Source organism: Scyliorhinus torazame, chromosome 7 (genome assembly GCF_047496885.1).
Source record: "Scyliorhinus torazame isolate Kashiwa2021f chromosome 7, sScyTor2.1, whole genome shotgun sequence".
NCBI lineage: Eukaryota > Metazoa > Chordata > Chondrichthyes > Carcharhiniformes > Scyliorhinidae > Scyliorhinus > Scyliorhinus torazame.
Window position 1 is genome coordinate 87878987 of NC_092713.1, and position 12897 is coordinate 87891883.

General features: G+C 45.5%; 1 protein-coding gene across 1 annotated transcript in view; it reads right to left on the minus strand.

Moving 5' to 3' along the window:
* The window catches only part of cyp4t8 (cytochrome P450, family 4, subfamily T, polypeptide 8), a 162726-nt gene that overhangs the window by 17386 nt on the left and 132443 nt on the right, over nt 1–12897 (minus strand). Inside the window, exons 8-9 of the mRNA XM_072511029.1 lie at nt 10919–11109; nt 4695–4828 (exon numbers count right to left, since the gene is read on the minus strand). Coding sequence (XP_072367130.1) covers nt 4695–4828; nt 10919–11109 — 325 coding nt within the window. The remainder of the gene's footprint in view (nt 1–4694; nt 4829–10918; nt 11110–12897) is intronic.

Genomic DNA, 12897 nt, shown 5'->3' on the forward strand with positions numbered 1-12897 from the left:
TAGGAACCCAACCCATGTATGGTAAAAATAACCACCTCTTGTCCACATCTTAAATGTAGGATCAGCAACTTAGGCAGAGACAAAAATTGACACTGGAGTCCTAACATGTCATTTTGTACATGTTCATGACGCTTCAACTTGTTTCGAGCAATATCAGTGACCATCTAGATCAGTTATGATCCCAATTATTGTTACTACTGGGCAGGAAGATTCCACAATGGAACCATAGCTCAAAAGATCTTCACTTATACTTTTTTTTAAAGAAATTGTGGAGGAACAGAGTTACAGGACTGCTAATTAGTTTTAACAAGAAAAAAAAAATTATTAAACATGAAAAATAATACTCCTTTATCCCCCAATGTACTATATACTGTTTTCAAAAGTAATACTCCACTTTGTATCAAATGGCCAATCCCACTCAACTAATATTCCGTAGATTCCTCTCACAATCTCCCCAGATGATTGTCAGTTGAATGTTTCCAAACTCAAACTTTCAAATCTTCTTTCAAACAATGATTTCCATCAGCCGTGTGCATTCAGAATCCACTTCAGGTTTTCCAACTATCCTTTTAAACAAAGCTTCGTCTCCGCCTTTAACAAGAAATCCAATACCATGTTTACTGCCTCTCCTTTCAGGTTTCCTTTGTCTTAAATGCTTTTACACAAACTCAGGTACTCAGTCCCTAATAGAAAAGTATTGTTTCAAATACTGGTAACAAGGACACCAAACCTTACAATTGCTTCAGATATGTGGTTTGTCTGTAACCAACCTCACTAGCTCTTCTCTTCCCAGGTCTGACTTTGACTTCCATGAGCAGTATCTTGCTCCAAGAGGTAGTTCCTCTTTGTTCCTTTAATTTCAGATGTCTTGGAAACTTTTCTTCATTTCTCTAGTTCCTTAACTAGCTGTTCTTTAAATTTCCTGAATTTGTTTTCTTAACCATTACTCTGTAGTATGGCTTTTCATCTTGTAACAGAGAGAGAGATGTTCCCTCTCTAACATTCTGAAACCAACTGCTATATTCAGCTACACTTACACTCAAAATGCTTTCCTACCCTAAAGGTGCCCCTGCTTACTAAGCAATGGCTTTATGCTTCTTCCCGATTGTTTATTTTTCATGCCATAACACTCTCTCAGCACAATACAAGCACAATTTGAACTAAAGCCAAACCCCCCCCAAGTACAAATACCTTTGTCGAGCATGACTCTAACTATAGGTTTACCCTTCCTTACACAGCAATACTAAATTCAAGCCACTTAAAATAGTATCCCATTCGATCACTTAAAACTACCTCTCTTTTCCTGACAAATCAAAGTCCATTCCAAAATCAGAAGAGGCAGACAATTAGCGGCAATTCAACCCTTATCTGGTAAATGTGGTCCCACCCTGTTTTTTGATGCAAAGGAGTAGTAGGTACACAAAGGTAATCCTAATTAAGTCCTCATTTCTTTAATATTCTTGGTATTGTTCGACTAATACCGAATATATAGAGTCAGCAACAGCAGAGAAATATAGGGGCTGGTTTAGCACAGTGGACTAAACAGCTGGCTTGTAATGCAGAACAAGGCTAGCAGCGCGGATTCAATTCCCGTACTGGTCTCTCTGAACAGGCGCCGGAATGTGGCGACTAGGGTTTTTCTCACAGTAACTTCATCGAAGCCTACTTGTGACAATAAGTGATTATTAATATTATTATTGTATTAAGGCACAAGATTTCTTACTTCTCTGGCTACATCTGCCACAATGCTGCATGGGAGAGAAAATCATATGATGTTGTTTCTCTTTCTGTGATGATGCACACAGTATCTGATTAGTATATTAAAATATAGAATTGATCCATTACATTACAATTTCAAAAGTGGTTAAAAAGCACAGGAAGATTTTTGTTCCACATTGAGGAGAACTGTTTTTGCTGCACTCTAAACAATTAAAAAATACATATATTAGGGATGGATAGCAGGGTGAGTTAGATTTTGGTGTTTCACCTCAGTAGCTTGAGCAAAATTCAGTATTGGGTAGGTCGATTCTAGAGTGCGTGGTATTTGGATCTGGGTGAGGAGCTCCAATGCCAGGAAGGGAAGCAGGTAAGCTTGACAGACAGGCAGGAAGCATTGCTACTTCTCCTAGCCCATAAGTAGTGCTACAAAGACATTTACTTCTTCTACGAAGCAGAACTCACTTCCCTATAGCTGCCAGGACTCCTAAGGCCCGGTAAATCCAATTGGTCAGGCTTAAACCTGGAAGAAAAGGTTAAATATGAAGCATACAGCCTCATTAGAATATTTGAATGTCTAACTTGCTTCTGGGAGCATAATGATTGTCCATCACCCCACCTGAAAGTGATGAGGCTGGAGGCAGTTTTCAGATTTAAAAAAATTAAAATCAACTTGCCGTCCATCCAGTAGGGAGGAACCTCCTGCTGGTTAAAATTATATCCACAAAATCTGCTGGCCAGCTATTCCAATTCCAGTGACAACAGACCAAAGCACAAGACTGTTGATTCAATGCTAAAATAGCATTGTCCCTCTAACCGAAATTGGAAAAATGTCACAATGGTAGATTAGAGCACACTCGTCAGAAGTTGACTAAGGCATACACTTGGGTACACGAGAAGAAAATTACTCTAGATTCAACAATGTGACCTGACAGTGTTTGACACCTTGTACCAATATTCAACTGCTCCATTACTGTTCCATTGTCATATTTACTGGTGTTTTCCACTAGGCAGTATCACTACTGAATGACACCAGTCTCATCGTTGAATGTAATTAAGGGTCCAATGATGTACATGGCACAAAAGCAGAAAACACTGGACAATCTCAGCAAGTCTGACAGCATTTGTGGAGAGAGAAGGGAGCTAATGTTTGGAGTCTGGATGACTCTGTCAAAGCTGTACATGGCATACGCACCTCAAAATGGCTTGGGCTTCCTGCTGGCAGGAATGTTCCAGGCCTACAATTAAAATCTACCCATAAGTTTCTGAATTGGGTTGAACTACAATCCATTTCCCTGATGAATGAACAGCAATGATAAGCAGGAATGAAATAAATTGATTACAAACCAAGTATAATTTTCACTATCATGTGCTCTGCCCTCTCAGCAGATCAGAGTACAGGATATTACAAATGGTTCAATTTCTTCAGGGTGGTGAATAACCACAGCTCAAGCTGCCCGAATCACTAATCCGGTGAAATTTCTCTAAGTGCACAATGGTAGCGGAGGGCATCAAATTCAACGAAAGACCTACATTGTTCAAAATCGGCTAGTTGCTTTCCCTAGAGGATCACAGCAGCCCTTGATGGACATTCATATTTAATATTATCCTTGTACCATGTTTATTTTTAACAGAACGTATTGACATAGCATAATTGACGTAGCAAAACTGTGTTTGATGTGAGCATAATCCATACTCTCTGTGTGAACACAGGTCACTATTTAGGCAGAAAGCCTATTGGCTCTTTGTTTGCAAACCTAACATAAGAAAGAAAACAGTTGGTTAGCATTCAGCAATCTGTTGGTAAATAGATTCTTATTAGGCAATGTTATCAGGAGTAGATGGGAAGGTAAAACTTGGAGCAGAAACAAATCAGCCTTGATCTTATCAAATGGCGAAGCAGGCTCGAGGAGCCGAATGGCCTACTTCTGCATGTTTGTATGTTCATATGTTCTCCAGTGAGGCATACGCGACAGGGCAGTGTAAGTTATGCTACATTTAAGCACAGGAAAAATTCTTGAATCCAACACTACAGGAAGAATCCGCCCTGTCTCACAGAGGAAGGTTTGGCGGCAGGATCGGGAACACAATTTGAAACTTGTACACCTGGCCTGCTCCCCAATATGTTTACACCTCCAAGTGGTCATAGAAACACAGAAAATAGAAGCAGGGGTAGGTCATTCTGCCCTTCGAGCCTGCTCTGTCATTCAATATGATCATGGCTGATCCTCTACCTCAAGCCATACTGGTGAGCTCTCCCCATACCCGTTGCCATCTTTAGAGTCTAGAAATCTACCTTTTTCCTTCTTAAATAGATTCAGTGACTTGGCCTCCAGTCTTTTGTGGTAGTGAATTCTACAGGTTCATCAACCTGAGTGAAAAAAATTCTCCTCATCTCATTCTGAAATGGCCTAACTCATATCCTGAGACTGTGATCCCTTGTTCTAGACCTCCACCTCCCAGCCAGAGAAAACAACATCCTTGCAACCAGTCTGTCCAGCCCTGCAAGGAGACAGGGTTAACGCTGCAGTGGCTACTCACTTAGCAGTGTTGGGTGGCCAATTAAGCAGCTTCTCCCTGGCTTGGCCTGGCCCACTACTGAGTTGGGAACCCACAGCAGCTTATAGGTGGCGTCCCGCTGGCAAGCGGGAAGGCCAAGGGGTTGCACAGCATTACCGACCCCAATCGATAGGGCTGCTGTCCATCCAGTGCTGAGGACCCCTCTACTGCATGATCTGCCTCAGGAACCTGCCCACGGTCCTTAATTTGAGGTGACAGAGGCCTTCTATTAATCCATTTAATATCATACAGAATGATGGTTAACACAAGTTAAAAGAGTAGAGGAGGAAAAAGCCACAGAGAAGACCTGGCAATTTGGAATCCACCTATGAGGTTAAATTCAAAGTTCCACGTTCCTGTTTGTAAATCAGAGTTTAATAAGAATTCTCTATTATCAAAAATGTACTTAGAAATGAAACCTTCAGGTACTGTCCTCCCATCAAAGAAAGTCATTGGTTTGGTCAGCCTCCTGGATATTCCTGGAACAGGGGGGTATAGTCGCAGAGACTCCTTTATGCACATTGTAATGTAAGGCATCTTACTGAGCAATTCCCTGCCAAAGAACAGAAGGATGTGATATTTAGTAAGGCAAGGGTGAATGTGTGTGCAAATACTTAAAGCAGAGGGGTATAAATTTGTTAGCACCTGATAGGATCATAACTTGCCGTCAAACTGAGGGGTCCAATATTGGCCTAAAATTGCAATCCATTAATATTAATTGAGTAAGCTGTTGACACTTGTTTTCATTAAATAAATGGATTCAGAGTCACTTGCGATCAGCGTATTGCAGCTGGTCAGGGAGGCACTCCAGCCTTTTCCAGTCCCACTGCAATGATTTGTTTTGATGGCAGTTGCCCAGTGACTGCTTCAAAATCTTGAGTGGAGCAAGCCCAGCTCCTGTACCATTCTACAATACTGTGCATCAGTGAAAGGGCCCAAAACTCGCAACTGGGCCCTAATTTACACACTTTTGCAATACTTTGTGCAAATAAATACATTGTCTTAAAAGTCCAAATAAAGCCAACAAATTCTGCAAGAAGCTGCAGCCTACCGAGGAATGGAAATTAAGCGGGTGGGTGATGAAAGCTAGTGTCAACTCCCACCCACACCCCACTGTGAATAATCTTGGTAGAATGGAGTGACAATTTTAACTCCTCTGCCTCGTCTGTATGTTCCAATCAGCCGATCCATAGACAGAAACCAGTCAGTAGGAATGGAATTTAAAGCAACAGGACGTTGCTGAACAACACCTCAGATAGACTCAGATATGTCACAGCGAGGGATGTTTGGGAGGATCACAAAGGAGGGTAGGGGGGCATGGTGGAACTCAGAGTAGGAAAGTCTAGCAATCCTGGTCTCCCACTTCCCCTCTTTGATTTCTCTTCACTTGGCAGGAAAGGTACAATAGCTTCCTCTGATGAAATCTTCGGATGCTGATCTTCATATTTAAAGGGGGTGAGACTGGAAATGCTAAGAATGGGGAGAACCTCATTATAATTTCTTTGCTCTATATTTCCGCCATGCATCTGGCCAGATTGACAGATAGGAAAGCCAGCAGTAGAACACACTGTGGCTGGGGACTATTGGAGTTTCTCTCTGGCAACTGGAAAACATCGTGAGTGGGTGGTAGAGGGGAGAATTGGAATGACAATCATGGGGGTTGGGGGATGTTATGTACCAGGACAGATTGGGAGTTTGGGCAGGGTTGGGCTTCCATTCATAAAAGATTTTTCAAGGGGTCATGAGGATGCCCTCCTGTTTTTTCTGGACCACAAGCAGTCTTTCAGAAGCACTGATTTACTTTATCTGGCCACTGTTAATACAAATTGCTGTCGAAATTGGTGGAACAGAATTGCACTAACAAATAAGTAACTTGGACGATACTAAACACCGTGGTTAAACCAAAGTAGGTGGGTTTGCAGTGTATTTTGCATATTTTCAAATTTAATCCCTCCTACCCATCATGGGGTGTAGGAGAGTTCTATAGGATTTTAATCTTATTACTGTTATGTTAGTGTTTCAATGTCCATGATTTTCTACAGTAGATCACATGAAGATTGTGAGATATGTTTTCACACAAGCTGGTGAGTTCTTGATATGGTTAATTTCAGAATTCGTGTTTGTGGAGACATAGATGACGCTGAGATTGTAGATGAGGTGTATCAACTCGTTACACTGGTGTACAGTGAAGGTGACTGATATGAATACATGATGGAGCTCCGCAGTTCTCTATCTCTGACCACTCACTGCATCATGGGAGGCAGGAGTGCGGTGGTATTGTCACTGGACTAGTCATCTAGAGACCCAGGGTAATACTTTGGGGTCCAGGGTTTGAATCCCACTGTGGCAGATGGTGAAAATTTAATTCAATAAAAATCTGGAATTAAAAGCCTGATGATGACTATGAAACCATTGACGATTGTCGTAAAACCCATTTGGTTCACTAATGTCCTTCAGGAAAGGAAATCTGCTGTCCTTACGCGGTCTGGTTACATGTGACTCTAGAACAACACAGTGAAATGGTTGCCATAACTGCCCCCCCCCCCCCCCCCCCCCCCACTGAAATGTCCTAGCAAGCCACTCAGTTCAAGGACAATTAGGGCTGGGCAATAAATGTTGGGCCAGCCAGCAACACCCACATCCCAAGAAAAAAAAACCTGCAAATTTCTTGAGAATGTGATGATGGGCACAGGAAACTCATACATGAAACAAGTGGGAGAAGCATTGCAATACTCTGCCTCTCTGACAGCAGTTAAATGCTACATCATCTCAATCTGTGATATACCTGTTGCTAAGAAGGGGGAAAATTAAGATTAAAAAAAAGCAAAAACAAAGTAAACCAAGATTAATTCCAGGGCTCATGCGGGAACTTGTGCGGGGACCTGCGCGGCATTTCCCAATTTCCTACAGTTGCATCCTGGAGCTTACGGATACCCTGTATGCCCAGGCATCCAGCTACATCATTGCTGAGCTGGACCAGACCCACAAAGATGCCAGGGCTGCAGGATTCTCCGCCATAACCGGGATGCCCCAGGTCCAGGTGTCAATAGATGGCATGCATGTCATCTTACACACACCGGGGCATCAGGGAATGCTCTTCACCAACAGGAAGGGGCTCCATTCCCTGAATGTTCTGAGTGTGTGTGACCACCGCCTCCGTGTCATGCACGTGTGTTCTCACTTCCCAGGGAGCATGTATGACAGCTACATCCTGGGGCTCTCGGAGTTCCCATGCGCCTTCGAGGGCCACCCCAGGATGACTGGTTGGCTCTTGGGGGTCATGAGATATCTGCTGAGGTCTTGGTTGGTGATGCTGGTGCGGAGGCCAGAGACGGAGGCAGAGACCTGATAGAATGTTCCCATACTGCCTCTTGGGCTGTTATTGAGCGGTGCATCGGGCTGCTCAAAAAGCGGTTCCGAAGCCTGGAGTGCTCTGCTGGTGCCCTGCAGTACATCCCCAGATGTGGCATGCTGTGCCCTCCAAAACCTGGCCCAGCAGCGGGGAAGGAGGAGGAGGGGCATGCAGCTTTGTCTAAGAAGGAGGCAGACCGGTGGGGGGGTTAAGAGGCGGCGGCAAGGTCCGACACCCCGAGGACCAGGGAGGCCCTCACCAGATTCAACTAGGATGAGAGGCTATTTCCACCAGTTCCACTGTCCCCTCCCCCATTTCCCTCCTTCCCTGAAATCTCCTTTCCCCAAACCCCCATTTTCCTCCTTCCCTCATCCCTCCCCTTCCCATCATACCGCCCCCTACCAACCACCCTCAGTGTCTGTGTAACATCACCCCAGGATGATGGGACTGTGTCAGCACTGTCAGTGGGTCAATACACAAGGCAGGAGAGTGATGATAACTCACTGTGAGGTTAACTCTGGCGCTCCTCAGTTTCTACAAAAGTCTGACTGCTGTCTTTTTGTTGGCAGCCCGCTCACACCTATCCTCTGAACGGGGTCTGCATCAGGGTGTTTGATCTTGGATCACTGTTCCTGGGGGGTGGGGGAGTGGAGGGCAACAGGGGGTAGAGATCAGGACAGGCCCACTGTAAAGATTAACGTGACAGAGGATTCACATATATTAGGTGTGACATGTTTAAATAGTGAACATTTGACAACTCCATTCCTCCTAGCTACAGATAGTGACCGCCCAGTGCCCATTCAGTACTCCTCAATATTCTTGATCTTTCGTGGTCTAGTACTATATCTAGGTGTGCCCCAGGATGAACATCAAGAGGTGGAGGCAGCCTGCTGGTTTCCGCCCCCTGTGGCCTTTGATGCCCCTGGTGAATGTCCTCTGGAGGGACTGAAGCCAGAGGGCCCCCACCGGCTTACCGGTGCCACAAGTGTTGCCATGCCACCCTGTTCTGCCCGCTGTCTTTGGGAAGTGCTGGTGTCAGGAAGAGAGGGATTCACAAGAACTGGAGACCGCTGTAGCCTCCTTGGTGGCAGGCCCGGGTTGGCCTCCCCCTTGACGGTGCCCCTAGGGCCCCGGGGGTCTCCATGGGACAGACGGTCAGCTGGAGCGAGCTCCAGAGGTCTGAGTTATCTGGCTCTGCCAGTCCTGGTGGCTCCCCATTGTCTGCACCATGGTGTCGTCGCCCTCAGCGATGATCTGCAGTGACTAGGTCACGCTCTGGAGTGCCTTGACAATGTCCATATGCGTCTGGGACATGTCCCTCAGCGACTAGGATATAATGTTGAGACCCTCATCCATGGTGTTTACAGACTGAGCCATGTGTGGGCACCACCCCTCACACGTTCAGCTCGGTGGGGGTCATTAGTCTTCTTTTGACATTGGATCGTGGTCCTCCTGTCATGCTGCCCGCACTGACAGCTGCTCCCACTGCCAGGTGGGATTGATGACCATGTTGCTGGTCCTCCAACTCCCTTGGGGGAAACATGGTGTCCCATCTTGCATCCACAGCATTGAGAAGCCTGGCCGGGTCGGCATTCCCAGAACAATGAGCTGGTCTGCGCACTGCCACGCTGCTTGTGTGCTGACTGGGAGTGAGTGGTGAGTGAATGTTTAAAAGCAACTTCCTCTTGTTAGCAACGGGACGCTGAGGCGCGGATCAGACGAATCTAATGGTGAGACAGGCAGTAATGGCGAGAAGCCTGTGGGGACTCATTTTTGGCACTAAGTGCCATTAACTACGGGCCACAATCTCGCCAATGTGGCCGTCGAGAAATACCCCGCCAAGCGCACCCAAAATGACACCAATGTGCGATTCAGTGGCTCATTTTGCTCAAGAGAGAGCGTAATGAGACCGGTGAATAGCAGGAGAGGCCAAAAACGAGAACTGCGTCGGGCGCCAAACCAGTTGCGATGCAACCGACCCGCTCCCGTAGGTGAAATCGGGCTCCCGCTGTAACGTGGCGACAAACCAATTATCACCACTTAAACCCTATTTCCATACAATTAACGGGAGCCACCCCATATCCAACGACCTCACAGCAAGTGGTCACGCTGGCACCGATTAGTACCACTTGAACCTGCAGGAAGGGCTGCTGCGGGGACCCTAGGAGGTAAGTAGCAACTTTGTTCACAGGCAAAGAGCCGAGGAACACTGGACATGCTGTCCTTGTGCTCCCATAGTGCGTTCGAGCTGGGGGGGTGCGGGGGCGGGGCGGAGGTTGGGGAGCTCTGCTCAGGACCCTTATACAACGTGAGTCAGGTTGAATAACTATGCGCTTCTAGGCACTGCGAGCACCAGGAAGCGCGTAGCGGACTTTGTTCCCTTTTGGGAGAATCGTGCCCATAGTTCTTCTTGTCGTACGTGTGTTTGTTTTTCTTTTAAGTTAATTAATATCCTTTACTAATTGTTCACACAACTGGGTTGAACGTCGTTCCTGACATTGTACCCGAGAAAACACGTACACCACTCCGAACGGGTGTTCCAAATGACTCTTCTGTGTTTTGGGATACCCTCGCATTTAACTTCAACTTGGTTCACATTGTCTGTTTCTAGAAATGAAACATTTAGATTTCATATAACTCCTTTCATAACCACAGGATGCCCCAAAGCACTTTACAGCTGACAAAGCCCCGTTGAAGCATAGTCTCTGTGGTACTGTAGGAAAAGCGGCAACCAGTTTGTTCACAACATGCTCACCGAGATAGTTTTGTGATAATGACTTTTTAATGACTTCTCTTTAACAATGATCTTGAGTGATAAGTATTGGCTGGGACACAACAGGAGAACTTTCCTTCTCTTTGTCAAAGTAACACCACAAAATCTTTTCCATCCGTTCTGCTGTGAAAACAGGCGAGGCCTTGGCTTGAATCGTTCACCCAAAAGACAGCGGCAGGTATATTTATCATGGAAAAATAGTACGAACAAAAGCAAGTTGTAATTGTGAAAACTATCCTGGAACACCTGTACTACAGTGCAAACTGATTCCCAGCTATTATTAATAATGACTTTAGCAGCACAGGTAGCTGCGAAATTGCACAAGTGTTGAAGCAACAATGGTTGTGTTGTATTGTATTGTGTTGTAATGTTGGAAACCAGCCTGAAGCCAAATGCACTCAGTGACCTAGAGAAATTCTGCAGAATCATTCTGACGTAATGGCTTCAAAGTCTGATTATGTGCAGTTGATTCCGTATCATGCAACAACAAATCAAAGCAAGATTAGATTATAACTCACCATTCAATTTGTTTGTGGTCCTCTAGTAGTTCTTGTATTTCTTCTCTACACTTTTGCTGGTGTTCTGGGTGTTGGGCCAAACAGTACAGGAGCCAGGAGATGCCACTCGCCGTAGTGTCATGGCCTTCAAACATAAACGTGTCCACCTCTGCTCGAATTTCTTCATCTGATAATCCATGTCCATCTTCATCCTGCAGCACAACATTATATGGCCTTTGAAACTACCTCAGCCTTGTGCAAACGTATTAAAAAACTCCTGAGATTAACGTCTTTGCTGCTCACGTCTGCCCGACTACACTGCGTGTAATTAATTGTTCACTCTGGACTATACTCAATGGGTTGATTTTCTCAATAATTGTTTACGGCCAACTTGTTGTACGTACATTCAGGAAGATTTTCTTCAGTGAGTATGGACAAATTGTTTTGACAATGTTTACAATTTTTCCAGAAATACTGATTGAAGGCAGTTGAGCCAAATCAGTTTATAATGCCGCTATACAACATGAGGAAAACACCTCCCCTTATTTTTTAACAGTCGTCAACACAGATTCTAGGCAACAATGGATCACAAACAAGTTCACATCTAAAGCTCGTTCAAATAGCATCTTCTGCTGTTATGTTGCGATCATGCTCTATTGTAACCAATGACAAATAAATATTCGACAAAATGTTTTAAGTCCAGTGTTTGGGAATTTTAAGGGCTAATTTTCCAAACTTGATCACCCCAAATAAATATTGGTAATTAGGGAAAATTTACATTTGCTTTTTTGAAATGAACAGTCAGAAGATGTTCCTGATGCAGCATGTTCCTGAATTTCTGATATGTGCTCCCAAAGTCCAAGGGCATAACCAAATTGGAACAGAGTCCTGTGACGAGCACATTTAGCTAGGTTTTTCCCGGCTCTAGCAGTGCCGAGAAAGACCACGCTCTATTGGGTCTCTATTTCAATTTGGTCCTCAGTGGGGAACGCCCGGCCGAGGCCGCACTTATCCGATTCCTGCACTGAGGAGTTCCTCTCACCGGAACTCCTCAGTGCAGGAAGAGATCTTTCCTAAAGCCCCAGCTCCTCGGGCTTCCCCCCCCCCCTCACACGAGCATACCAGCCCCAAGCCCAATTTCCTCCGCAGAAAACATGCCAGCTTGGCACCCTGGCACTGGAAGTTCTCCTATCAGCTGGCAGTGCCACCTGGGCATATTGGCAGTGCCAGGCTGACAACCAGGTGGCTGTGCCAGGGTGCCACATCTTGTCCAAAGGGCAAGCTTGGGGGTCTCTGATCCCCTGAAAGACCCAAAAAAGTGTTCTGCCTGGTCCCCACTTTTGGAGACCAGCACTCAACGGCAGTCGCCCGAGGTCTCCAAGGCAAAGGGGTCCCAATGCCTCGTATAGATCAGAGGAGTACCTTTTAGAGTGAGACAGGTAGTCTCACCAGCCCATCACACATTCACATTCATTTGACACACTGCCACATCAAGGGACATCTCTGCTCACTCACACACATACTTTCACTTCTCCATCAGTTCAATTTCCTCTCCCGCTTGTGTCTTCATCCCATTGCTCCACTCAGCACACACACACAAACCAGGAATTCCTATCACCTGTCTTGACATGCCTCCTACTGACATTCTATCCATCTGTCTTTATGCAGGGCAAGCTTGTACAGACCAGGGATCGGGGAAGGAATCACTGACATTTGGATCCTTACTCCCTTTGAGGAGTGTGCCATTGCGCTGACTGGAGAGGATGTTGACCATGCCTGTGGTGACAGGGAAGTGGATGGCGAACATCCAAGTGAGAATCCTGCACCAGCTCATCCCACGGACCCCAACACTGTGAGCGCATTATCCTCTATTCAATTTCTCTGCCATGCACCAATCTTCTCTATTCTTGTTCATAGGTACCTCAGGAAAGCCCCGTGGACACCAACAAGCCAGGCCCTCAACTCCAGTTCCATGGACACTTCAGATGAGGAACCTGAGG